The 26671-nt window shown below is 47.3% G+C and overlaps 1 protein-coding gene across 1 annotated transcript in view; it reads left to right on the plus strand.

The window, feature by feature from the left end:
- MYOM3 (myomesin 3) overlaps positions 1 to 26671 on the plus strand; it is a 60294-nt gene that overhangs the window by 22478 nt on the left and 11145 nt on the right. The window contains exons 10-29 of the mRNA XM_056847764.1: positions 1084 to 1225; positions 1307 to 1506; positions 2735 to 2791; positions 3594 to 3721; positions 4266 to 4449; positions 5509 to 5686; positions 6820 to 6941; positions 7350 to 7537; positions 9744 to 9870; positions 11639 to 11817; positions 12851 to 12965; positions 14158 to 14314; positions 15664 to 15773; positions 17592 to 17636; positions 18973 to 19109; positions 19589 to 19733; positions 22188 to 22247; positions 23819 to 23886; positions 25603 to 25713; positions 26229 to 26316. Of these exons, the coding sequence (XP_056703742.1) occupies positions 1084 to 1225; positions 1307 to 1506; positions 2735 to 2791; positions 3594 to 3721; positions 4266 to 4449; positions 5509 to 5686; positions 6820 to 6941; positions 7350 to 7537; positions 9744 to 9870; positions 11639 to 11817; positions 12851 to 12965; positions 14158 to 14314; positions 15664 to 15773; positions 17592 to 17636; positions 18973 to 19109; positions 19589 to 19733; positions 22188 to 22247; positions 23819 to 23886; positions 25603 to 25713; positions 26229 to 26316 (2541 nt within the window). The remainder of the gene's footprint in view (positions 1 to 1083; positions 1226 to 1306; positions 1507 to 2734; positions 2792 to 3593; positions 3722 to 4265; positions 4450 to 5508; positions 5687 to 6819; positions 6942 to 7349; positions 7538 to 9743; positions 9871 to 11638; positions 11818 to 12850; positions 12966 to 14157; positions 14315 to 15663; positions 15774 to 17591; positions 17637 to 18972; positions 19110 to 19588; positions 19734 to 22187; positions 22248 to 23818; positions 23887 to 25602; positions 25714 to 26228; positions 26317 to 26671) is intronic.

Consider the following 26671-nt stretch of genomic DNA (forward strand, 5'->3'; position numbering starts at 1 on the left):
CCGAGATGCTTCACAGTGCTGTGTAACAACAAGAACATCACTCTCTCAGGTCATTTATGCATGGGAGTTTTACCTGAGGTTCGTTGCTCGCTGGAGCCACACTTTCCTGTTGGGAACCTACGCACCAGTAGTCTCCAAGCTCCAATCAAGTCCCAGCCCCTTTAAATGGTGCTTTGTAATTAGCTTACTTGTAGCGCTTACTGTGAGAAAATGTCCCTCTAAAACCCAATTGCCGCATAAAAAAGCATTTTAAGAACAATAACCAAAAAAATGGAGCAATCTGAAAGGGGGGGGGGAATCCAAGCCTCGGTTTGAAAAAGGCTTTCTTCTGCTCAGAATAGAGTTTCCAGGTCCCTCTTCTCCTCTGGCAGGAGGATTTTGTGTTAAGTGTGTGCACACGCGCGTGCCACTTCCAGTTTAGAACCGGAAGTGCCACCTCTCAAAGGGCCTTTACCTCTTAGTTTGAGTGGTAAAGAGGCCCTTTACCACTCAAACTAAGAGGTAAAGGCGCCTCGCGAGGCGGACCGCCAACCCTCAGGTGGTCGGTGACCCTCAGGTGGTCGGCGGGCAGAGGGGGCAATTTCTGGGGGTTTGCCCGCCACCAGCGGGCACCTGGCAACCCTAGCTCAGAAAGAGCTCTGAGGAAGCAGGAAGTATTTTAATCCCTGCCTCTTTACATGCTGCTTTGTAATTGGCTGTGAGAGAAACCAAGCTTGTGTGACCCCCATTTTGCCTTATGCATGGGGATTTCACTCAGCCTTTGCTCAGGGAAGATGGAAAAGTCGGGTTAACAGAGGAATGGGAAGACCCAGACATTGCAAGGGCTGGCAGCAAGGTCGTCTCTAATGGACGGAAAACTCATGCATAACTCCAAGGAACAACCGATTCAGACCGGGGGCAAACATGAGTGAAAGTACCCATGTATAAACGATCTCAGAGTGCATGTGAACTGATACAGAATCCAAAAGCTTTTTCTGTGTCTCATTTAAACATTTAATACAGCATCCAGTGATTTGCCCATTGACCGACTGCTCATGGTCTAGACAAAACACAATAAAGATGGCTTTTCTTTTATTGCTTTAGATGCTGCAGCAGCAACAGCCGGAGCTCCCGGGTCTCCCCTCAACGTGCAGTGCCATGATGTGAATAGAAACAGTCTGATTCTTTCTTGGATAACCCCCAGTGATAATGGTGGAAGTCCAGTCCTTGGCTACTATATTGAGAGGTCTGTATCTGGAAATCACGGAGCCGTTATTCCTTGTCTCTCCAGATCATGTGGCAACAATGCTGCTTTTTCTTTTTCCAGATGTGAGGTGGGCACAGACGAATGGGTGCCATGCAATGACAAACCTGTGAAAACTTGCCGGTCCCCCGTTGTGGGCCTCACAGAAGGGAAGACTTACCAGTTTAGAGTGAAGGCCGTCAACTGTGCAGGCATCAGTAACCCCTCGAAGGCCAGTGACCCAGTGACTATGATCGACCCCAACGAGAGCAAAAGATTGATGAGTACATCATTTCCTTCTAGGGTTGCCAGGTCCCTCTTTGCCACCGGAGGAGGGCAGAGTTTGGGGAGGGGAGGGAATTCAATGCCATAGAGAACAATTGCCAAAGCAGCCATTTTCTGATCTCTTTCGGCTGGGGGTGCATTGTAATAGCAGGACATCTCCAGCTAGTACCTGGAGGTTGGCAACTCTATTTCCTTCAGATAACCCAACCTTCCTAAAAAGCCTAGGTTGCCTCAGAGACCATAAAAATAATCAGTAAAACCAAATAATGAAAGGGTTTGAAACAACCAGGGGTGGTTGTAGCCAATGAGTAGGGTTGCCAGCTCTGGGTTGGGAAACACCTGGAAGGTTTTGGGGTGGAGCTTGAGGAAAGAGGGGTTTGGGGAGGAGAGGGACTTCAATGCCATAGAGTCCAATGGCCAAAGTGGCCATTTTCTCCAGCCGAACTGATCTCTATCGCCAGGAGATCAGTTGTAATAGCAGGAGATCTCCAGCTAGTACCTGGAGGTTTGCAACCCTATCTGTCAGTTCAGCGGCGACCACTTATACCCACTCTATCTGAGGCAGCTTCTGGCAACGGCTCCCACTCACCTTGCCCAGGATGAGGACTGACCCTTGCTTGGCACCAGTGGGGGGGCAGGGGCAGATTCTGGGCACCCATCCTGGACTTTTGCCCAAAGTCCCACAATCACCCCTACACTCAGTAACTGCCTTCTGTCAATATGTCAAATCATGTTTAACCCTGCCAAGAATTCCTTTGGGCCTGAAATCCTTCATGGAAGTAGTCTGTCTGTTACAGCCTCTCTTCTTGAAGAAGAAGAGTTGGTTTTTATATGCCAGCTTTCTCTACCACTTAAGGGAGAATTAAACCAGCTTACAATCACCTTCCCTTCCCCTCCCCACAACAGTCACCCTGGGAGGTAGGTGGGGCTGAGAGAGCTCTAAGAGGGCTGTGACTAGCCCAAGGTCACCCAGCTGGCTTCATGTGCAGGAGTGGGGAAACCAACCCGGTTCACCAGATCAGAGCCCGCTGCTCATGTGGAGGGGGATCAAACCCGGTTCTCCAGATTAGAGTCCACCGCTCCAAACCACAGCTCTTAACCACAACACCACACTGGCTGATACAGGAGCAGCATCCTGGGCATTTCCTCACCCGCTTCCTCAACTTCTGCTTTTTATTTTGCACAGATACCCAACATTTAAATCTCATTTCTCTCCCTCCTCCCCAGATATCCCTTATGATGACGGGATGAGAACAATTACAGTTTCGAAAGACGAACTGGAACGTAAGTTCAGTCAGAGCTGTAAACGTTTGCTTCCTCTGTTCCACTGGAGTCCCTTCATTTTAGGTATAGGAGAACCCTTTTACATGCTCTAAATGGAAATTCTAATAGTCATTTCTACTTAAGAAAGGGTTGGATGAGTATATAAGGCTCTTGATTTCTCTGTACATTACTCCTCCGCACTTAATGAATCCTTGCTGCACGTGTGAATTTCCTCTTTGGAAAAGCAGAGCTTGGTCTACTGCATTTCATCACACTTTTCCCGCAAGGAGCTCAGGATGTGGGAAAGATGCGATCGTATTTTCCCCATTTTATCCTCACAACAACCCTGTGAAGTAGGGGAGGCTGAGAGAAAGAGTGACCTGCCTACCGTCATCCACAAAGCTTCCATGGCAGAGTGGGATCTGAACACAAGTCTCCCAGATCCTAGTCTGAAAGGTTTGCCGCCACACCAGACTAGCTCTCAATGTGATGATTTGTCTGCATATACAAATTATCCCCTGATTCTGCAGTCAACTGCCTGCTGTAAACAGGCAGGTGTTAGGGGAGGGGCTGTGGCTCAGTGGTAGAGCATCTGCTTGGCATGCAGAAGGTCCCAGGTTCAATCCCCTGCATCTCCAGTTAAAGGAACCGGGCAAGTAGATGACGTGAAAGACCTCTGCCTGAGACCCTGGAGAGCCGCTGCCGGTCTGAGTAGACAATACTGACTTCGATGGACCGAGGGTCTGATTCAGTATAAGGCAGCTTCATGAGTTCAGAAATCCAAATTGGCCTCCCCTTACTCAAATGATTTCCTCCCCTACAGCGGAAGTCAAAATCCCTTTGCCACCCACCAATGTTCACGCCAGCGAGGTCAGGGAAGAGTATGTCGTCCTCTCTTGGGATGAGCCAGACCCCAGAGGCAAGGAACCCCTGAGTTACTATATAGAAAAGGTAAGGAAATGATTGCATTGGCTATGTTGATCCAAGGACAGTTTCTTCAATTGGTGGAGCATCAGCTTTGGAAGGAAGAGCCCGTGTGAGCTCAGACGCATTCCCCATCTTCCCATAGCATATATAGGAAGATGGGGAATGCATCGCGGTGTACTCATGATATGCTTATGCCCTGGACCTTTGCAGAGAGAAAAAAACGTGTCATTAACGTACGCTGCTTGCACTCCTCCAAACCGTTATTAGAATTTTCTCTTAGGGCCAAACTGGATATGAGGCAAGGATTTGGATGAATAGATCTTCCTGAAATATTTTTAACAATTCTTTAAAAGGCCTCATGTCCTTCATTAGTACGCATGTGGCCCCCAGTGGGGGCTAATAGTAGTTCTTTTGCCACCCAAGACTGCTGGACTGGCAATCTTAGGTCTGAGGTGTACTTACTCTGGCAGTGTGGTTGGCACTGGCCTCTTGTTTCTGACCACGGAGGTTCTGGCTGTAAAGGTGATGGCCATCAGCCGCCAACCGACAGCCCTTTCTGTCCTCTCAGTCCATAGCAGGCACCGACAGTTGGCAGATGGCCAACTTGGACATCCCGGTGAATTCCACGACATTTGCTCTCTTCGATCTCGACAAAGGGAAGTCATACTGTTTCCGAGTGCGGTCTGTGAACAGGTATGGCGTGAGCGAGCCTTCTGTGCCCAGCGAGCCCATCTCATTGGGGGGAAAAATAGGTAATTTTTGTTGTTGTTGTCGTTGGTTTTGATGGTGTTCAGAAGCCGTGGGTTTATTTTGCCTTGCTAATTGGGAAGTAGGAGCCCCGTAGCACAGAGTGGTAAGCGCTGCAGTACTGCAGTCAAAAGCTCTGCTCAAGACCTGAGTTCGATCCCAACGGAAGTCGGTTTCAGGGCTCAAGGTTGACTCAGCCTTCCATCCTTCCGAGGTTGGTGAAATGAGCTCCCAGCTTGCTGGGGGTAAAGTGTAGACAACTGGGGAAGGCACTGGCAAACCACCCCGTAAACATAGTCTGCCTAGTAAACGTCGTGAGGTGACGTCACCCCATGGGTCAGGAATGACCCATACCTATAATTGGGAAGTATGGGATCTTTGCTTTGAGTTTTGGAAGGGTCTTTCCCAGCTCTCGCACAAGTATCTAAGCCCCCTGCAACTGACACAGCCATTCTAAACCAAATAAGAACTCTGGAATGACCTCCAACTAGAACACAGTCCGAGGTCAAAAGAGCCTCAGATTAATCAGAGGCTTTCTCAGTTATTCCTTTGCCCTGTTGGACTGTTGTGGTTGAAGCAGAGCTTTTCACCAGTCTTTGGAATATACAACATGCCCCCAAATAAGATTGTTTTCCTTGCTTGGGGTGATAAAACACCTGCAACTGGCCACACACCCCTCTTCATTCCATTCTGTGGCCCTCTGCTACCACATTTGGGTCGTTTTGCTTTTTTTTTTTAGTGGCTTATGTGCATTGGTAGCCCTGACCTGGATGGCCCAGGCTAGCCTGATCTCGTCCGATCTCAGAAGCTAAGCAGGGTCAGCCCCAGTTAGGACTTGGATGGGAAACCACCAAGGAAGTCTAGGGTTGCTACGTAGAGGCTGGCTGTGGCAAACCACCTCTGTTTGTCTTTTTGGTATGAAATCTCTACAGGGTCACCATAAATCATCTGTGACTCAACCGCGCTTTCCACCACCATGCTTATTGGCAACACAGCAGGGCCTCAAGCTGGAGGGGACTAGAAAAGGCTGTCCTTTCATCATCCTGTTTTCTTCTTTTCTGTAGCTCCTCTGCCGCCTCCGTCTCAGGTTCTGACCTTCCGAGACACCAACACATCCGTCGTCGTTCAGTGGAGCAAGCCGAAGGAGGGCCAGGAGAAACCTCTTGGCTACTATGTATATTGCCGGGAGGTCGGGACAGAGGAGTGGGAAACTGTGAACAACAAACCCCTCCAGTGTCACGAGTGAGTTCATTCAGACACCCTGTCCTCCTCCTTCCATTCTGCTCTCTACCCCTGTAAGAGACCTGGCGTAAGCAGGAGCCTGTTTTGAGGGTAGGGTTGCCAACCTCCAGGTAATAGCAGAAGATCTCCTGCTATCACAACTGATCTCCAGCCGACAGAGATCAGTTCGGCTGGAGAAAATGGCCGCTTTGGCCATTGGACTCTATGGCATTGAAGTCCCTCTCCTCCCCAAACCCTGACCTCCTCAGGCTCTGCCCCAAAACTCTCCTGCCGGTGGCAAAGAGGGACCTGGCAACCCTATTTGAGGGGCTGGATTATGGAACAGGCCCCGTCTCTGTGATTATGGAACAGGCCCCGGGGAGGGGGGGAATTAATCAAATAATCATATTGCCTTTTGGTTTACAGAAGTCCATTTTGCAATTTGCGATGTAAGTTACAGACCTGACAATAACTCAGTAGGTGAATCTACATCACAGATTGGTTAGATAGTCATCACTTCTCCCTGCAGAATCCTGGGAACTGTAGTTTTATCGGAGATATCGCACGGTGAACCCTCAGTACCCTCTCCAAGCTGAAATTTCCCAGTCTTTTTGAGGGAATCCATGACAAGCCCTTAAGGCCAGAAGCATTTTAATGGCCTGGAATGACCCTGGGGAACCGTTGGTTGCCCCGCTGAGGAAACATAAAATGTAGCCCAGCAGTACACTTGGATAGGGTTGCCAACCTCCAGGTACTAGCTGGAGATCTCCTGCTATTGCAACTGATCTCCGGCCAATAGAGATCCGTTCACCTGGAGAAAATGGCCGCTTTGGCAGTTGGACTCTATGGCATTGAAGCCCCTCCCCAAGCCCCGCCCTCCTCAGGCTCTGTCTGAAAAATCTCCTGCCAGTGGCGAAGAGGGACCTGGCAACCCTATGCATGGAACCCCCAACGGGGCAGACAGTGGCTCCTTGGGGCAAATAATACCGGGGGTGGGGTGGGGTAGGGGAGGTCTAGGCTCCCTTCCCCGTATGCTATGCTCCCTTTCCAAATCAGGCCTATAGTTGCCAGGCCTGTCAGTATGTCTGTAGGGTGACCAGAAAGTGCTAAGAAATAATACGAGTGAGGACTTTTTGTGGTTTGTTTTTGTTTAGGTTCACTGTTCCGGGGCTCAAAACTGGCAAGCAGTATGTCTTCTGTGTGAAAGCTGTGAACGAAGCAGGCGTGGGGGACAGCTCCCCAGAATCCGATCCCATCATAGTCAGACAGGCCATTTGTAAGTACCTTATCTTGTGGTGGTGCCAACCCATCTTCGTGGTGTAGTGGTTAAGAGTGGTGGTTTGGAGTGGTGGAGTCTGATCTGGAGAACCGGGTTCGATTCCCCACTCCTCCACATGAGCGGCGGAGGCTAATCTGGTGAACTGGATTTGTTTCCCCTCTCCTACACACAAAGCCAGCTAGATGACCTTGGGCAAGTCACACTCTCTCAGCCCCACCTACCTCACAGGGGAGGGGAAGGGAAGGTGGGGAGGGGAAGGTGTCTGTTGTGGGGAGGAGAAGGGAAGGTGATTGTAAGCCAGTTTGATTCTTCCTTAAGTGGTAGAGAAAGTCGGCATATAAAAACCAACTCTTCTTCTTCATCATCATCACCTTTGTGTTTTAATTTCCGTTCTTTCACACACAGCCTGCCCGTCACCCCCACGTGGTTTTGCCCTGCTGAACTGTGGAAAGGACAACATGACCATTGGTTGGAAGCCTCCGAAACGCAAAGGAGGCACAACGATTCTAGGCTACTTTCTAGACCAGCACGACGTTTCAGAGATCGACTGGCATGAGGTCAACATTAAGCCTATCGCACAGCGGGTTTACACGGTATGAGTGTTCGTTACGGATGATTTTGAATTTCTCACCCCTGCATATGAAAACCATACAACATGCCGGCGTGTGATAGAAACCAATCTACAATTGAATGGCGAAAAACTAAGAATCAAAATTATTGAAAAAAAATGATGTGAAAAGAAATTTAAACGAGACCTTTGTGACATTTCACTATAGCTCAAAACTAGTAATTGTCATATTGTGGGTTAAGTGCCATCAAGTCGCTTCCGACTCATTGCGACCCTATGAATCAATGTCCTTCAAAGTGTACTACCCTTAACAGCCTTGCTCAGATCTTGCAAACTGAGGGCCTTGGCTTCCTTTATAGAGTCGATCCATCTCTTGTTGGGTCTTCCTCTTTTCTTGCTGCTGTCAACTTTTCCTAGCATAATTGTCTTTTCCAGTGACTCTTGTCTTCTCATAATGTGACCAAAGTACGACAGCCTCAGTTTAGTCATTTTAGCTTCTAGGGTCAGTTCGGGCTTGATTTATTCTATAACCCACTGATTTGGGTTTTTTTTGGCAGTCCACGGTATCCGTAACACTCTCCTGCAACACCACATAACTTAATACAACAGGTGTGTGTGTGTGTGTTACGTGCTGTCAAGTTGTTTCCGACTCATGGCGACCCTATGAATCAGTGTCCTCCAAAGGGTCCTATCCTTAACAGCCTTGCTCAGGTCTTGCAAATTGAGGGCCGTGGCTTCCTTTATAGAGTCAATCCATCTCTTGTTGGGTCTTCCTCTTTTCCTGCTGCCTTCAACTTTTCCTAGCATGATTGTCTTTTCCAGTGACTCTTCTCTTATCATAATATGTCCAAAGTACGACAGCCTCAGTTTAGTCATTTAATACAATAGCTACGGGTTAGTTATGATTTTTTTTAAAGCTTCCCAAAGCCCTCCAGTGGCGGTGAGAGGTATTACAGCTGTGGGAGACGGGTAATCAGAATGTGGGGAAAACTTCCATGTGAACACTCTATGGCCGCTGCAAACGAAAATAATTGCCATGTGGGTGGCAAGAAAATCATTGCCGTGTGGGTGCGGCTCTTGTCAGCATATAACAAATTGCTATAGCTTAAAACAAGTAATTGATGTATCTGATGGCAAGAGCTTTGGTTCTCAAAAGCTTCTACCCCCCAAATCTTGTTAATCTCTAAGGTGCTACTGGACTCAAATCTACCTCTTCTGTTTGCATTTTGGCTTTCAGAAAGGATCCAGGAGTTTGTATCTAGAGACAGAAATCAGCCAGCCCATTTCCTCACTTGTAGCTTTGGCTTTTGTCATTCTCTGCGGTTATCAAGCAACAAATTACTTCCTCCTTCCCACTGCCATGATGTTACCCCTGATCCAGTATTGGTAACATAATTAAGAAGCATAGCAGTGGTGTGGAGAAATCCTCATAGGGGATCAGTTGACTCTCTTTTTTTCTATATCCAAACAGCAGCAGCTTTACTTTAAGTTCTTTAGAAGTCAGCGGAGTGGTGAAATTGACTAAACCAGCTAACAAGTGGCTTCTGGTGTAGTCAATTTCACCCCTAAAGCAAATAGATTTTTTTAATGATTTAAAAATGATAGGTATGTTTCCAAAATTGCTCTAGGGAAATGTGCCACTGTTCCTTGAAACAACTTTTCTTGCACTCATATCAAAAGGACACAAATTCTTTGCAACAATGCTAGTTATCCCTTGGTGGCTATTCCCATGTTTCATCACATTGCAGTTTGCAGAGCAGAACATGTATCTGAGCATGCAGTGCCTCCACTTTTCCAGTGCAACCCTAAGTAGAGTTATAACTTTCAGTGGGCTTAGAAGGGTATAACTCTATTTAGGATTGAAGTCAGAGAGCCAGCGTGGTATGGTGGTTAAGAGTGGTGGTTTGGAGCGGTGGACTCTAATCTGGTGAACCAAGTTGGTTTCCCCACTCCTACACATGAAGCTACACATGAAGACCTTGGGCTAGTTAACAGTTCTCTTAGAGCTCTGTCAGCCCCACCTAGCTCATAGGGTGTCTGTTGTGGGGAGGGGAAGGGAAGGGGATAGTAATCCGGTTTGATTCTCCCTTAAGTAGTAGAGAAAGTCGGCATATAAAACCAACTCTTCTTCTTGTTCTTGTTCCTCTTCCTCTTCTTCTTCTTCTTCTGTTGTAACTCCACTTTGCTAGACAAGTATTTGGGAATGCCGTATCTCTCTTTTCGATCTTTAGGTCACCAACCTGGACCAAGGACATTTCTATGAGTTCCGCGGTTATGCAATGAACGTGGTTGGAGTTGGGAAGGTATCGGAACCCAGTGACCTTTTCAAATGTGAGGAGTGGACAATGCCAGAGCCAGGTAAGTATGCCACAACCGGGTAAGGTCTTGCATGGCCAGTTAAAAGTCAGTCGCCTCTGGCGCTAGGTGCTTTTTGGCTTGGTGAAAGACACTGGCTTTGCACAAAGGGAGTCTCCAAGGAGTGCCTTCTGCAAGGGAAGACCACCTTGGCCACCTGGAAAGGGTGCCGCCGGGGCCGGGGCCAGTCATTTTTGCGCCCTAGTTAAGGCTAACAACTAGTGCCCCCCCATTGCTAAACAATTTTCCAAAACAGATATCTTGTAGAAAAAATAAAAGCATAAAACTTTTTATAAGATGTTATAATTAATTATATTCCATAGCACTGTTGTGGTACATATCTTAAAATAAAAAAAAACATAAATTGTCAGTTACATTTTTTCCCCAAGAAACTAATCTGTTTAAAACAGTGCCCCTCAGGCCAGTTCTGTGCCCCTCTGTGATCTGCGCCCTAGGCGACCGCCTAGTTCGCCTAATGGTAGCACCGGCCCTGGGTGCACCACGAATGGATGCAGGGCTTAGGATCCAAGGCTAGGCACTTATTGCCTCGAATGGCCTTTGGCAAGAGGGCAGCGCTTTTGTTCCAGCAGCATAGGGAAGAATCTTACCTGACCAGTAACACCTTGACACAGAAGAGGGGAAGCTGGCCTGGTGAGAGATGGAGACTAGGAAAATCTGGGCAACAGACAAGCAATCCTAGACAAGACAGAGTGAAATGCCCTATTTGAGCTTGGCCACTTAGGCCGTTTATTCAGGGCTGTTTCCCTTGGTCACCCCTGCTGACTGCTCCAGTGCTTCTTTTTTGATTATACATGCCTTTCCTGGCCGTCAGATGCTGCCTTGCTCTCCCCGTGCATTTCTGCACATTTTGCCCACATTTTCTGGATTCTAGCTAAAACAGCAACTGGAAAACATGGGTGAAACACACGGAGACCAAGCCCTGTGAGGAAAGGCTGAGGGAGTTGGGAATGTTTAGTCTGGAGAAGAGGAGGTTGAGGGGGGACATGATTGCGCTCTTTAAGTATCTGAAGGGCTGTCACTTAGAGGAGGGCAGGGAGCTGCTCTTGTTGGCAGCTGATAGGACTCACAATAATGGGTTTAAATTGCAGGTGGAGAGGTACTGGCTGGATATTAGGAAACTTTTTTACAGTAAGAGTTGTTCAAAAGTGGAATCAGTTACCTAGGGAAGAGGTGAGCTCCCCCTCACTGGCAGTCCTTAAGCAGAGGATGGGCAAATATTTGTCAGGGATGCTATAGGCTGATCCTGCATTGAGCAGGGGGTTGGACTAGATGGCCTGTGTGTGTGTGTAGGGCGACCCCTTATGGGGTTTTCATGGCAAAAGACTAACAGAGGTGGTTTGCCAGTGCCTTCCTCTGCACAGCAACCCTGGTATTCCTTGGGGGTCTTCCATCCAAATACTAATCAGGGCCGACCCTGCTTAGCTTCTGAGATCTGACGAGATCAGGCTAGCCTGGGCCATCCAGGTCAGAGCAGATGGCCTGTATGGCTCCTTCCAATACTTATGATTCTATGATTCTATGAAACGCACAAGGAGAGCGAGGCAACCTCTGATGGTCGGGAAAGGGGCATTCAGCGGGGTGACTGCAAGGGAAACAGCCCTGCATAAATGGTCAAAGGCAGTTCCTTAAATCCTTTCAGGTCCGGCAAAATGGTGGGGGGAGTCTGAGGGAGATAGAAATCAAAAATCAAAATGCATATTCAGCCTTTTAAGGTATGTGATCTCTCCCCCAAAAATTTTTTTTCAAACAGGCCCTCCCTACGATGTGAGGTGTACAGAAGTGAGGGACACGTCTCTGATGCTTCACTGGGAGCCCCCTTTGTATACCGGAGCGGGCCCTGTCACTGGCTACTACGTGGATGTATGCGAGGAAGGATCTGACACGTGGGAGCAACTGAATAAGCAGCCAGTGTTCGACAGCCATATGAAGGTCTCTGCTACATTTTCTGTATCTTTGAATTCAAAGTGCAACTTTGGTTTTATGGTGCTAAAGTGGAGCGAGGGGATTACTTCAGCACAGAATTCTTGCTCCACTTTGCTTCCTTGCTGCAGCAGTTCCAGGTGGGGTGGGGGTTTCCCATACAACATCACTGCCTAGGGTTGCCAACCTCCAGGTACCACCTCCTGCTATCACAACTGATCTCCAGCTGATAGAGATCAGTTCCCCTGGAGAAAAAGGCCGCTTTGGCCATTGGACTCTGTGGCATTGAAATCCCTCCCCTTCCCAAACCCCGCCCTCCTCAGGCTCTGCTCCAAAAACCTCCCGCAGGTTGTGAAGAAAACCTGGCAACCCTATCCCTGCCTGGTCAACCTCTCTTCTGGGTTTTTCCAGGCTCCACGGTGACTTTCCCCAAACCTGCTTTGTTACCATATTTCCTACAAAACAGGTTTGGAGAAAATGTGGATGGGAAGGTGTGAATTTCCGTGCCTCCTTGCACTAGGGATGCCAGCCTCTGTAATTCAGAGCTGAATTACAGCTCATCTCCAGTCTACAGAGATCAGTTTCCCTGAAGAAAATGGATGTGTTGAAGGGTGGACTCTATGGCATTGTACCCCACTGAAGTTCTTATCCTTCCCAGGCTCCAGCCCCAAATCTCCAGGAGTTTCCCAGCCTGGGTCTGGCAACCCTACCCTCCATCCCCCATCTGTGGCCAGGGGGAGGGACTGTGGCTCAGTGGTAGAGCATCTGCTTGGTATGCAGACGGTATGCAGACGGTCCCAGGTTCAGTCCCCGGAATCTCCAGTTAAAGGGACTAGGCAAGTGGGTGATGTGAAAGACCTCTGCCTGAGACCCTGGAGAGCCGCTGCTGGTCTGAGTAGACAGTACTGACTTCGATGGACCAAGGGTCTGATTCAGTATAAGGCAGCTTCATGTGTTCATCCCTACCTTGCACACATCTGGCTCCACATCTGGGGCCATTTCTACTCATGCCTATTACATTATATTAATTTCCTCCCAACAGCTGTCTGACCTGGAGACCGGAAAGTGCTACATATTCCGAGTGCGGGCACAGAACAAAGCCGGGGTTGGCCCACCATCTCTCCCATCTGATCCTGTGGTTGTAAAAACCAAACCAGGTACAAGGCTATTGGCTTCCTCCCCTGCTCTCTTCCTCTGTCTCTCTGCTTCTGGGCTTTCCTACATGGCAACACTTTTCTGTAGAAGCCCCATTGCTGCAGTGGCTGCCAGTGGAGTCCAAAGGCAACCGGGTTTGCTGCAGATTTCCTGTCCCAGTCCCGATGGTGGCCATCCACACCCCCATCCAACTGAGGCTGTTTTTCAAGGTTTTTTTTTTTAACTCCATCTCCTACAGCAGCCATTTTCTGGTTGTGCCCCCCACCCTGTTTCAGAATTTCAAAGGTGCCCACAGGCTCAAAAAGGTTAGGGACCCCTGACATATACCAGTATATGTATTTTGATATGTCAATTACCATTTTTAACTGAAAAATCCCCCCACACACACACACACCAGGGTTGCCAGGTGGGTGGTTTTGGCGGACAGTTTGGGTGTTTGAGTGTTAAATCGGCCGCAGCGATGTGGCGCTTCCGGAAGTAAAACCGGAAGTGATGTCTTTGGGTGTGTGGGATGCACGCCGCTGCTCCAGCCTCGCCCCCTAAAACCTCCCGCCAATTGGTAGTGGGGACCTGGGGAGGTGCTGTGGCTCAATGGTAGAGCATCTGCTTGGCATGCAGATGGTCCGAGGTTCAATCCCCGGCATCTCCAGTTAAAGGGAGAAAATGGCCACTTTGGCAACTGGACTCTATGGCATTGAAGTCCCTCCCCTTCCCAAACTTCACCCTCCTCGGGCTCCACCCCCAAAACTTCCAAGTATTTCCCAACCCTCAGCTGGCAACCCTAAGTATTGATCCTAAGGCAAGTAACCCATGTGTAAGTGACCTTTCTCTCTCTTAACGTTTCTATTCTTTCAGCCTTTTTGTTTTCTGGTTTCTTAATAAAGGCCTGCATGTCCAAGGGGGGAGGCCCTTTCAGACATTGTTAAATAGGGATAAAAATGATTTTCTTTTCCATTTAGCAACATAATCCTCTTTTTGAGTCAGTGGTGCTGGACTAGAATTGGCCTAGGTTCAAGTCCCCCACGCGGACATGAAGCTTACTTACTAGGTGACCTTAGACCAGACACATCCTCTCTCGGTTGAGCCTACCTCACAGGGTTGCTGTGAGGATAAAATGGAGGAGAGGGCAATGAAGTATGCCACTCTGAGCTCCTTGGAGGAAGGGTGTGGTAAAACTGATAATAAATTTTGCAGGCACCAAAGAAATCGAAGTTGGGGTGGATGAGGAAGGATTCATCTATCTGGCCTTTGAAGCTCCTGAAGTCGTCGACACCTCAGAGTTTATCTGGTCCAAGGATTACGAAGGGCCTCCAAAACCTGACAGGGTTGAAACTGTCGACAAGGACGACAAGTAAGCCTTTGGTGTAAAGCTAGAGTTGCCATGTATCTTTCCTGTCTCTGCTCCAGTGCCTTTAACAGCAGCCACACGTGCAAGAATTAAGCAGGTGGAGTTTTTCCCCCAACACTTTACCCCTACATTAGGAAAAAGTGTATTAGGTATGTACACGGAGTAGTCGCTGGGGGTGTGGGGGAGAGGTAATTGTGAATTTCCTGCATTGTGCAGAGGGTTAGACTAAAAGACCCTGGTGGTCCCTTCCAACTCTATGATTCCTTTCCCCCCCACTTTTTTAAAATTTAAAAACTTTATTACATACATAAAAATTACATACATACATAAAATTGGGGGAAAGAAAAAGAAAGAAAAAGTATCAATCAAAATTACATACTTTTACTGATAAAAGTAATAATAATAATAATAATAATATTAATAGATAACAAAATTCCAACTCTATGATTCTATGATTCTTTGATTCTAGGTTGCTAAAGGCACAGGAACAGGGCTGATAAAATGGTGACTACCCTAAGTGAGCCCTGACCTGGATGGCCCAGGCTAGCCTGATCTCGTCAGACCTCAGAAGCTAAGCAGGATCAGCCCTGGTTAGTATTTGGATGGGAGACCACCAAGGAAGTCCAGGGTTGCTGTGCAGAGGAAGGCACTGGCAAATCACCTCTGTTAGTCTCTTGCCATGAAAACCCCAAAAGGGGTCGCCATAAGTCGGCTGCGACTTGACGGCACTTTACACACACACACACACACACACACACACACACCCTACATGGTTAATGGAGATTCCCTACCATACCTCCCCCAAACTGCAGTTCCCAGGATTCCTTAAGAAGAGAGAATTACATTCTCTTTGTGTACCCTGAACTACAGAAAATAGAAATTATATGGCCAACCTAACCAAATTCTGCATCAAGAAAATCTGGATTCTGCAACCTATATGAATTATGAAAATTGAGCACATTTCCATAATATCTTGTTATGCATAGATTTTCCAATGCTAGTTTGCATAATTTATTTTGGTTCTCCTAGGAGGAAGGCACTTGAAACCCTACTCCCACCTTACCTTCAGCCATGTGAAATATTCAGCTGCCCCTCAGACTTCTTTGATTAAGCATTCAGATCATAAGGACTAGAAACTTGTATTAAAAATGAAATATAATGTTCTCAGGAAGCTGCATTCTGCAACTACAACATTCTTCATTTTTCCCTCGAGGGATAACCTTTAGCAGATTCAAGAAAATGCAGTATATAGACCTTTAGAGTAAATAAATATACACCAACCTGGAAAATTCAGTTAAGTCTGAGCTGTAAATATGCCTTGATCTGTGTGTTTCTGCTTTCTCTTCTTTAAGATCTAAGCTCATCCTAAAGTATGGTACTGAAAGAGATCTGGGAACGTACTCAGTAGAAGTAACTGACACTGATGAAGACATTTCCGCCAGTCACGTTTTGACTGAGGAAGGTAAAAATCCACATTTACAACAAACTTGCTGATTCTAGCGCATCAGCAGGATGGAATGCAAATTCATCCCAGATTGCTGGGTCCAAAACTGTGGTTTGCACAACAAGCATTTTTCTCCTTCCCTTGCACTGACCAGATGGTCAAGCACTTGACTACCTGGAGCTCCTGGAAATCCTATAATTGGTTCCATTCTTGGGTTGTGGTCTGTTGAGGCCTTCTTTGTCACATGGCAAACAGGCCTTCATGCTGTTTGGTGGATGTTTTCTTCTTCTGTCCACATGGACATCTCCCAAGTAAACTCCAGGAAAATGTCCTTCATAGTCACTTTAGTTTCAAAATGACATTCATCTGGTCCTCTAAGGCAGCCCTGCACCAGCGGTGGCCACCAGAGATGGGTGGCAGTCCATCAGGGGCTGAAGGTCCAAACTTTGCTGCCGTCAATGGACCACAAGTTGGAATAGTTACTTTAATTTAGTTAGAATATTGATTTAGTGGCCACTTCTCTCCACGAAAGGACCAAAAGTGGCTTACAACATTGAAAATGCAATCAAAATACAATGAAGGAAAGAATATGATATAAATATACAAACAAACAAGGCTCTTAGGCCAGTCCTGAATCCAGTGGCCCAACTTGTCCAGTGCCATAGGGCACAAGCCAAGGGCTGAGAGCCCTTTGGCTCTTACCTTTTGGCTCATGCCTTTTATTACCCCGGAAGCTTATACCAAACAGAAGGAGAAGAAATGCAATGCCTGGATATTGTAGCTGGCTGCAACGTGCCTCCCAGTCAGCCCTCCCTGTGGACAGAGCCTCTGGACATGCCTAGAGTTTATACCTGTGACCAGAGTTCATACCTGAGAAGGTGGGGAGGTTGTCAAGCACCCAACAGGTCGGGCTGGTTCAAGATATTTTGCTGCCCTAACTGAGCATCTCAGGGGATTGCCTCATACCTGGCCCCTAGCACCATGGCTCCCAGAGGCAACGATGGACATAAGCCACAAGAAACGCCGTGCTACTGCCAGCTTAAGGCCAAACAGCGGATTTGGCACCTTTTCCTCATTGTGGTGCCCCCCAGCGGCCGCTTTGGTTGCTTGAGCCAAGAACCAGCCGTGCCAAAACACCATAATGTATGGCCAGCTGTGTATGGCTCAGTGGACTGTTAAGTGCAGTGGTAAAGGTAGTCCCCTGTGTAAACACCAGGTCATTCCTGACCCATGGGATGACGTCACATCCCAACGTTTACTAGGCAGATTATGTTTACAGGGTGGTTTGCCAGTGCCTTCTCCAGTCATCTACACTTTACTCCCAGCAAGCTGGGTGCTCATTTTACTGACCTCGCAAGGATGGAAGGCTGAGTCAACCTTGACTACCTGAAAGCGACTTCCGTCGGGATCGAACTCAGGTCATGAGCAGAGCTTTTGACTGCAGCACTGCAGCTTACCACTCTGCGCCACGGGGCTCCTACTAAGTGCTGGGAGTCTGTTCTAAATCAATGGATTTGTGGGGGAGATGTCAACACAACCCGTGCCTAATACACGCTGTGATAATAGCTTGCGCGACTGTTTCTTAGACAAAAATTACTTCACAAAAGCGGCCCCCAAACCTTTGTTACTTCACAATGCTATCGTAAAATTTATTTCGTTCAACACTGAAGCAGGAAAAGAGCACATGAACTGGATGGGCTCCCCCACCCCCCACCCCCTGGCTGAGTTTTATTCATTGCACAAACATGGGGGAGAATTGGAATAATGTGCATTTACTGTGGGCATCCTTGCATCGTTTTGAGTCAAAGCCGTGATCCTGTTGTTTCCATTTTCCAGAACTAGACAAGCTGCGGAAGATCAGCCACGAGATCCGGAACCCCTGTGAGTTAATTCTTATTAGATTTATCAATGTGTTTACTTACTGCCTTTCCATAATAAATAGAGCCCAAGGCAGTTTACAAATACAATTAAGATACAATTGTGGGTCTGTTAAGTGCTGTCAAGTCGCTTCCGACTCATGGCGACCCTATGAATCAAAGTCCTCCAAATCATCCTATCTTTAACAGCCTTGCTCAGATCTTGCAAACTGAGGTCATGGCTTCCTTTATAGCAGGGGTGGGGAACCTTTTTTCCGCCAAGGGCCATTTGGACATTTATAACATCATTCGTGGGCCATACAAAATTATCAACTAAAAAATTAGCCGACCAAGCCCCAAGCAGGCAGCTGCCCCAGATGACCTCCCCCCACCCCCCGCACAGGCAAGCAAGCAGGCATCCAACCAGTGGCGCACTCGCCCACTTGGTGGCATAGGATGGTCTGTTGCACCAGCTGAACATAGCCATCCAGCCACACGCCAAAGTTGCTCCTGCTCCACATGGTCAGGGGCGGATTCTACAGCCGGCTCCTGCTACCTCCGCCTGCAGGGGTGAAATGAGGACACACTGGCTAAGAGGGAATACATTTCTCCATGGCCTGAGTGGAAAAGGGTTAACACAGTTTCTTGGGCGGTCCTAGCGGCTCCATAGCTAACGACTCTTCTGCAAGGGGGGAAAAGTTTCCTTTTTTTGGCAAAACAAACTCACATCTGCCTTGAATAGAGGCTATTCCTGTCTGTGGGAGGGGGTGGATCACCAGTCTTAGATCCTTTTGAGCTAGAGCTCTGCCAGGACCCACAAAGGGCCAGACCAAATGATTTTGCGGGCCTTAAACGGCCCCCGTTCCTGACGTTCCCCACCCCTGCTTTATAGAGTCAACCCATCTCTTGTTGGGTCTTCCTCTTTTCCTGCTGCCTTCAACTTTTCCTAGCATGATTGTCTTTTCCACTGACTCTTGTCTTCTCATAATGTGACCAAAGTACAACAGCCTCAGTTTAGTCATTTTAGCTTCTAGGGTCAGTTCAGGCTTGACTTGATCTATAACCCACTGATTTGTTGTTGTTTTTGGCAGTCCGTGGTATACAATTAAGGCACTTAAAAAGGAAATACAATTGGGCCAAGGGAAGTGAGGAGAGGGTAATGTCTCATATTCCTGATTGCTTACCAACAGTCAGAACTGTGCAGTCAAATGATTACAGTGACCATCAGTCTGCTGACCATAACCCATTCCTGCTAGGGTTGCCAGATCCCCCCTGGCCGCCAGCGGGGGGCAGCTACTGAGTGTTTGCAGTTCAGCCCTGGAATGCCGATGGCCCATCTTGTCTTCCTGTGTTCTTTTCAGTGATCGAGCTGATATCTGGGTGGAATGTCGAGGTTCTGGAGAAAGGGGAAGTGCGGCTCTGGCTGGAGGTCGAGAAGCTCTCCCCAGAGGCAGAGTTGCACTTGATCTTCAATGGGAAGGAGCTTTCGAGCACTCCAGTGAGTTCCCTCTCATTTGAGTTGGTCACCGGTCAGGTTGAGATGCCAAAATAAATAAATAAATGAGGTAGTTGCAACCCTAAGCAGAGTTACACTCCCAGCGGGAGGTTTTGGGGGTGGAGCCTGAGGAGGGCGGGGTTTGGGGGGAGGGACTTCAGTGTCATAGAGTCCAATTGCCAAAGTGGCCATTTTCTCTAGGAGAACTGATCTCTATCGGCTGGAGATCAGTTGCATTAGCAGGAGATCTCCAGCTACTACCTGGAGGTTGGCAATCCTAAGAGAGTCAAAAATATCTAACTGTAGTATCGCTTTGCCCCAGAACCCTCTTGGGGTTATGAACGAACGCCTGTGTTAAGAGGATGTTATAGAAAAAAAGCTCCCTACAAAGCGCAATGTTGGAATGCAAAAGGGGTGGCCGTTTCCTTACCAAATGGCTCCTCCTTTGCTGATAACTGATTTTGCTTGTTTTCTTCCCTTAGACCCACAAGATCAATTTTGACCGAGCAAAGGGCCTTGTGGAACTGATCATACAGGACTTCTGCGAAGATGACAAAGGGACGTACACTGCCCAGCTGAAGGACGGCAAAGCCGCAAACCAGTTTACGCTGGCTCTGGTTGGGGACGGTATGTAGGGAACCCTGATCATTTGTTTCAATGTAGGTGGAACAAAGGGCCAAAAACCCATTTTCCTTGCATCCTCCCCAGGTTTGCCGCGAGGACTTTTGATCAGGTGTGCACTGGGGGTTCCCTGTTCGGAATTCATTTCCTAGGAGCGCAGGGGCCCAAAAAGGACAGAACTGGTTTTTCCAATCTGAAGGTTTCAGGGAATTGACCTGTTGGGGGAATCCACTTGTTTCCCTCTGTGCATGTAAGTTTTCTTAAGGGGGCAAATAGTGACTCCCTGGGACTTTTTTGGGTTAGGAAAACAGCATGTAGGGGGATCTTGAGCCCCCTTTCCATGTGCATCATGGTCCTGATCCGAATCCTGGGAACAGAGTTACAAGCACAGAACTTGCAGTTCATGTCTGATTGAAACTCCATGTGGCCGACCCGAGGAGGACTCCAGAAAAATGCAACATATAGATTGGCCCAAAGTAGGGTTGCCAACCTTCATGTAATAGCTGGAGATCTCCTGCTATTACAACTGATCTCCAGCCGATAGAGAGCAGTTCACCTGGAGAAAATGGCCGCTTTGGCAACTGGACTCCATGGCATTGAAGTCCCTCCCCTCCCCAAACCCCACCCTCCTCAGGCTCCGTCCCAGAAACCTATTGCCAGTGGCGAAGAGGGACTGGTAACCCTAGCCCAAAGGTTAGGGAGTTAAGAGAAATATCTGAATAACATAGAAGGGAAGGCGCAGATTAAGGGAACAACAGTCAGGAACGGAATCAGCAACATGAGCATAGAAGGAGAGAAGGGGAGAACCCGAGGGACATAATGCTGTTGAGACCCCGCGAGCTTCTTTAATAAGAGAATCCAACAGTGCAATGCTAGGCAGAATTACTCCAGTCTAAGCCCAGTGAGTTCAGCTAAGGTTGTCCTTTCAAGCAGGTGTCATCTTCTGCCCTGAAACCAGGCTACACACAATGCAGGGTATGATGTGACAGAACTCTTGCTGGTCTCCACTTCAAAGTTGAATGCTCCTGTATATGGAATCAACCTCCCTGTGCATGGGAAAGAATGTCAAGGAGAAGGCTGGGGTAGAGCATTTCTCCCTGGTATGATCTTTTTCTATATGCAGGGGAGTTTTCACGTGGGGGACCATTTAAATGTGTAATGCGACCCATGCCCACCCGCATGCAGTTTAATAAAGCTATTCCACATTCTCATTTTCCTCGCTTGTAAGTTCCTGTTTCTGCTGGGGGTGGGGAGCGTTTTCTGTTCCATATGTGTTTTGCCCCCTCTAGTGGTGGATTCAATATTACACCTGTTCACGTCTAGCATATCTCCCTGCAGATTTTAAACTGTATGTTCATATGTGTGTGTGTTAAGTGCCGTCGAGTCGCTTCCTACTCATGGCGACCCTATGAATCAGCGCCCTCCAAAATGTCCTATCCTTGACAGCCTTGCTCAGGTCTTGCAAATTGAGGGCTGTGGCTTCCTGTATAGAGTCAATCCATCTCTTGTTGGGTCTTCCTCTTTTCCTGCTGCCCTCAACTTTTCCTAGCATGACTGTCTTTTCTAGTGACTCTTGCCTTCTCATAATGTGACCAAAATACGATAGCCTCAGTTGAGTTCATATACCGGACATAAACCAGTTTAGTATCAAATCGACCACTAGAGGGAGCAAAACACATGCCGAACAGACCCCTCCCTCTGGAAGAAACGAATTTAGAAGCGAGGAAAATGAGAATGCAGAAAAGCCCACAGTGCCGACCAGAAAGAGCTGCTCCACATGGGCCAGCTCTGAGTTTCAGAGTAAAATGAGATTGCTTGGAGGCAAGTTTTTATTTATATATTTACGACTTTTATAGTACACTTTTCTCTCAAAGACTCAAGGCGTATTACTCAGTGTGAAACAATGCAATCAAATAGTACCTCATGCTATTTGATTGCATTGTTTCACGCGGAGACATCCGACAAACAATGCAATAAGACTAGGATTACGAAATTTAGAAATAATGGGTGCAGTACCAGACCTGGAATGAAATTACAAAAGTAGAAAACAATGCAGACTTCGGGTTGCCAACTCCGGATTGAGAAATTCATGTATATTTGGGGGTGGAACCAGAGAAGGCAGGGTATGGGGAGGGGAGGGATCTCAGTGGGGAATAATGCCATAGAATACTCCCTCCAAAGCAGCCATTTTCTGCAGGGGAACTGAGCTGTGTAGTCTGAAGGTCGTTGTATTTCTGGGAGATCTCCAGGCCCCACCTGGAGCTTGGCAACCCTAAATGCCTTACGGCAAGATAGTACACACCATAAAATCCTGTTTGCTTTCCCCTGCCCTTGGTGCACAGTCAACCTCCCACCCCCTTCATCTGAGCCCCTCCCTGGAAAATACAACAGACTGGTATGTTTGGTGAAACTTTGTCCAATTATGTTGTGCGCTGACCCAGCACTGTTTTGTTCTTCCAGATTTTGATAAGCTTAAAGCAGAGGCTGATGCCAAGAAGAGAGATTGGAAAAGAAAGCATGGTAAGATAACCCTACGGCCAGAGGCTCTGCCCAGCCTGAATTAGCTGTGCTCCTGGTCAAAGAGATCATCCGCCCATAAAAGATATTAAGCATCTGAGGGAAGGGTGGGAGAAGGGAAGCAAAGGTGTGACAAAGTATACTGTATGTGTTAAGGTGGGGGCCAAGCTGGAAAGTGGAGGATTTAAAAAAGAGAAGGTTTTTAAAAGCCTGATTTGCTCGATAGAGAGTCCTAAAGTTGCTTTAGGGACACTGTACAGATTTTCACATACACAGAGTGGTATTCATTTGGTAGCACACCACTTTGTGTGGAGCCTCCCACAGCTTCAGGGATGGTCCTCTGTTGATAGGATAGCCAAGTACCAAGGAGACTCCTTCAATATGTCCAGCAGGCTTCTACTGAAATCCCCTCTTCTGCATTGCCATTAACCTTGTTTTCCTTGCATCAAGTTATCCTTTCCGATGCTTTCTGATCCATAACTGTAGAGAGGGAGCCACAAAATAAAACAGAAGCCCAGTGGCGCCTTGAAGACCAACTGTGCTTATTCCAGTGTGGCCTTTCATGAGTCAGAGGTCAAGGATGTGAGGGCGATCTGGCTGTGACATCTGTCACCCCATTGATCTCCAGGGTTGATCCGGCTGATCTGGCCTGCTAGGTAGGTGTCCCCTACCTCCCTCACTGCTCCATGGGCGTCCCTCCCGAAGCTGCGCACTCGGCGGAAGAGGACGACCATCCCAGATAGAATGAGTGTACCGTTTTGCGGTCAAGGGTATACGATAGCTGCACTCTCCTACTAGAACCTACAAACAAGCTCAAGGTCCATTTGAAGGAGAGTCAGAGCTCAGCTGGAATAAATGTTGTTAGTCTTTAAAGCACAACTGAACTTCTGTTTTATTTTTCTGATCCACTCATCCAGCACCCATAGCGGAACTGTTTTCAGTTTCTCCCCGCACACCGGGCTCTTTTCAGGCAACAAGCACTGGCCACCTCTTCAATGTGGCTATGATGGACCATGCGGTGATTGATCTGACAAACTTCCAGGCTGTGGTGAGCCCTAATCTCAGCCCATGCCCAGGAGACTGTGAATGATTCACAAGCCTTTCACTTTTCTCCTTCTCGCACTTCTACGCCAACTTGGGGTATCTGGAGCCAGGACTGAGACCCACTTTCCTGTGATCTAGGTTTGGAGAGAAGCCAAAAAGTAGACCGCAAAGCTGGGTAGACAGACCCTTAGGACATGGATTGAGGCATGTTGAGCACACACAAAGGATGGGAGAGTGACCGTGTTTGAGTTGTGAGACATCAGGTTTGTACTCGAAAGGTCCCCGGTTCAGTCCTCAGCGTCTCCGGTTTGAAGCAGGATCAGATAGAAAGGGATATGAAATACCTTCACCTGAGGCCTGGAGAGCCACTCCTAGTAAGAGCAGACAAGAGAAACCTTGATAGACCAAGGGTCTGACTCAGTAGAAGACAGGTTCATGAGATGTTTGGCTATGATTTGCCACCAGGTGGCACTGTTTCAATCAAAACCACGTACAGGTGATCAGGATCGTGTCTTTTCGCCCCTGAACAGGTCCGCATTTTATTGAGCAATTGCGATGGAAGGTCACAGAGGAATGTGAAGTCCTGCTGACTTGCAAGGTAAAGAGTATGCTCTCAACACACTGGCATGTTTATAAAAATGAAAAGAAAGTGGAGGCAAATAATACCAGCAGCTAAGAAGCCTTTAATATTTTGCAAACCAAACAAATATTTTGCAAACCTGCCCATGGCTTCCAAGTTATGCCAGCTCCCAGTTGGTGCTAGGAATAGGGGCTGCCTTATGTGAAAAAAGGTGTGGGGTGGTTACTTTGTTTTCCCGTAGGGTTGCTGGGTCCCTCTTTGCCACCGGCGGGAAATTTTGGGAGCGGAGCCTGAGGAGGGCAGGGATTGGGGAGGGGAGGGACTTCAATGCCATAAGGTCCAATTGCCAAAGCAGCCATTTTCTCCAGGTGAACTGATCTCTATCAGCTGGAGATCAGTTGTAATAGCAGGAGATCTCCAGCTAGTACCTGGAGTTTACAAACTTATAAACACAGCAGCATAAGACAACAAAACTGGTTCCTTCTACCACAAGAGCAGACATATTAACTGCCTTGAACATATTCTGATATATTCTGATGAAGACCTCGGGTCAAAACTGGGCGTTAATCCGGACCTCTGTTATACACCTTGGACTGTGAAATTTGTATGACCCCAACTTCGTATTGTCAGTGCAATCAACAGGATACAATTCTGTGATGCACTTCAGCAACAAGGCACCCAAATGTGGCAACCTTGAAAGGATTACTTATGGACAATGACTCCAAAGACACTGGTTCTAAAAAAGAATGTTTAACTTTTGTATATAGTTCTATTTGTTTAGTTAACATCACTGTATATATTTATTCAGTGTATTTGACTATTGCACATAGAATATAGCACTCTTTGCATGTATGATTTATGTGTTTTGTTGTCTTATGCTGCTGTGTTTATAAGTTTGTAACTAACATTACAGCAGGCTGATTACTTATTTGCCAGTACCTGGAGGTTGGAAGAGAAAAAGGCACCTCTGTACTAATATCAGGCAGATGAGGAAATCAGCACAGGAGCGAAGTGTATACAAAGTGCACAATTTTTATAAGGCTACGAAATCTAACATGCAAAGTATCTAAACACACTATATGCACTATCAAGCTACAACAAACAATATATCAATACAAATTGATAGCCAGGCTAAAACATACACAGTGACTGTACAAGTGAAATAAGAGTCTTTCTCAATTGTAGAGGAAATGGTATCCATAGTATTCACAACGACGTTCACAACGAGGAGACGATCGTTTCGAGATCACAATGAACAAGTCTTCATCAGTCCTTCAATATCCTTTTGTATATATATTCACATATTCTCCCATATCAGGTAAGATTTGAGATTGCCAATAGCTTATAATTTCCCACGAAGGGTAAAGTACACGTTGCTTCCCAAGCAGGATAAGAATTAAAGTGTAGCGATCGTCTCCTCGTTGTGAACGTCATTGTGAATACTCTGGATACCATTTCCTCTACAATTGAGAGAGACTCTATTTCATTTGTACAGTCACCGTGTATGTTTTAGCCTGGCTATCCACTTGTATTGATATATTGTTTGTTGTAGCTTGATAGTGTATATAGTATGTTTAGATACTTTGCATGTTAGATTTGGTAGCCTTATAAAAATTGTGCACTTTGTATACACTTCGCTCCTGTGCTGAGTACCTGGAGGTTGGCAACCCTATTTCCCCGTTGTTTGCCTTCTTCTGAATCCCCCTCCTCCTCTTCTGCATTTGCTTCCCAAAGGCAGCGAACATGAAAAAGGACAGCACCTTCAAGTGGTTCATGGATAACAAAGCCTGCTCAAATGGCCAGTATGAGCCAAAGACAGGGGACGGGTTCCTTCGGATTAAGAAGGTAAAGGCCCTCAAACCAGGATGGTCATGCATCTCTGAAGCTTTTCTTAACCTTGGGTTGGACCACAGGTCCCTCTCTAGCTCAGTGCGGTCTACTCTGAGGCTCTAGCCAAACGAAGATGAAATAAGAATTCGAAGAAGGGAAAAGAAGAGCTCAGGTGACCATTAACAGACTGACTTGTTTCCTTTCGATGTTCCCTCACTGACCCTCCATGTTTACGTGTTGGTCCAATTGTTCTTTATATATGTGTATAATATGTATTTTAAAAGCTTGTTGTAATGGTTTTGATTGTTTGCCACCTTGGGGACCCTGGGTTGGGTAGGAAGGAAGCATAAAAATGTTTTAAATTGATTAAACTATTAATGAAGCAGGGGGAGACTGAAGGGAGGGCAATAAGATTTCTAGGACAGAATCTCAGTAACACATTAGCTTAAAGCAATATTGTAATTTGCCTCTGGCTAGTCTGCACAACCCTGAATGTTGTCGTTTTTGTTGGTGGAATATTTTTTGGCTAGATTACCAAAGCAGACAAGGGCATATACAAAGCTGTGGTTTCTGATGACCGTGGAGAAGACACCACCCAGCTTGACCTTACAAAGGAAGGTAACTGGACCAATTCACTCGGGCGACAAAGTCCTTGTGGCTGCCAGACGAGTTTCTATCGCATGTTTATTTGGGGTTCCCTGCTGCAAGCTTAATTCCCCGTTATGGAAAGGCCCCGTTCAGATCAAGAGCACGGTGCTTGGGTAGAAGGGGCATAAGCCTTCCACCCATGCCATTTTTCTTAGCCTGAAAAGGCCCGGGGAGCTGCTGCTGGGGTAATTTTCGTGTAGCCATCAGTACAACTGGGGCTTTTTGCTTGTGTTGAGCAATGGTTCCCTAGGGTGAACTTGAACCAGTCACTCTCTCTTGGTATAACCTACCTCGCAGGGCCGTAGCTCAGTGGTAGATCATCTGC

This window comes from Euleptes europaea, chromosome 3 (genome assembly GCF_029931775.1).
Source record: "Euleptes europaea isolate rEulEur1 chromosome 3, rEulEur1.hap1, whole genome shotgun sequence".
Lineage (NCBI taxonomy): Eukaryota > Metazoa > Chordata > Lepidosauria > Squamata > Sphaerodactylidae > Euleptes > Euleptes europaea.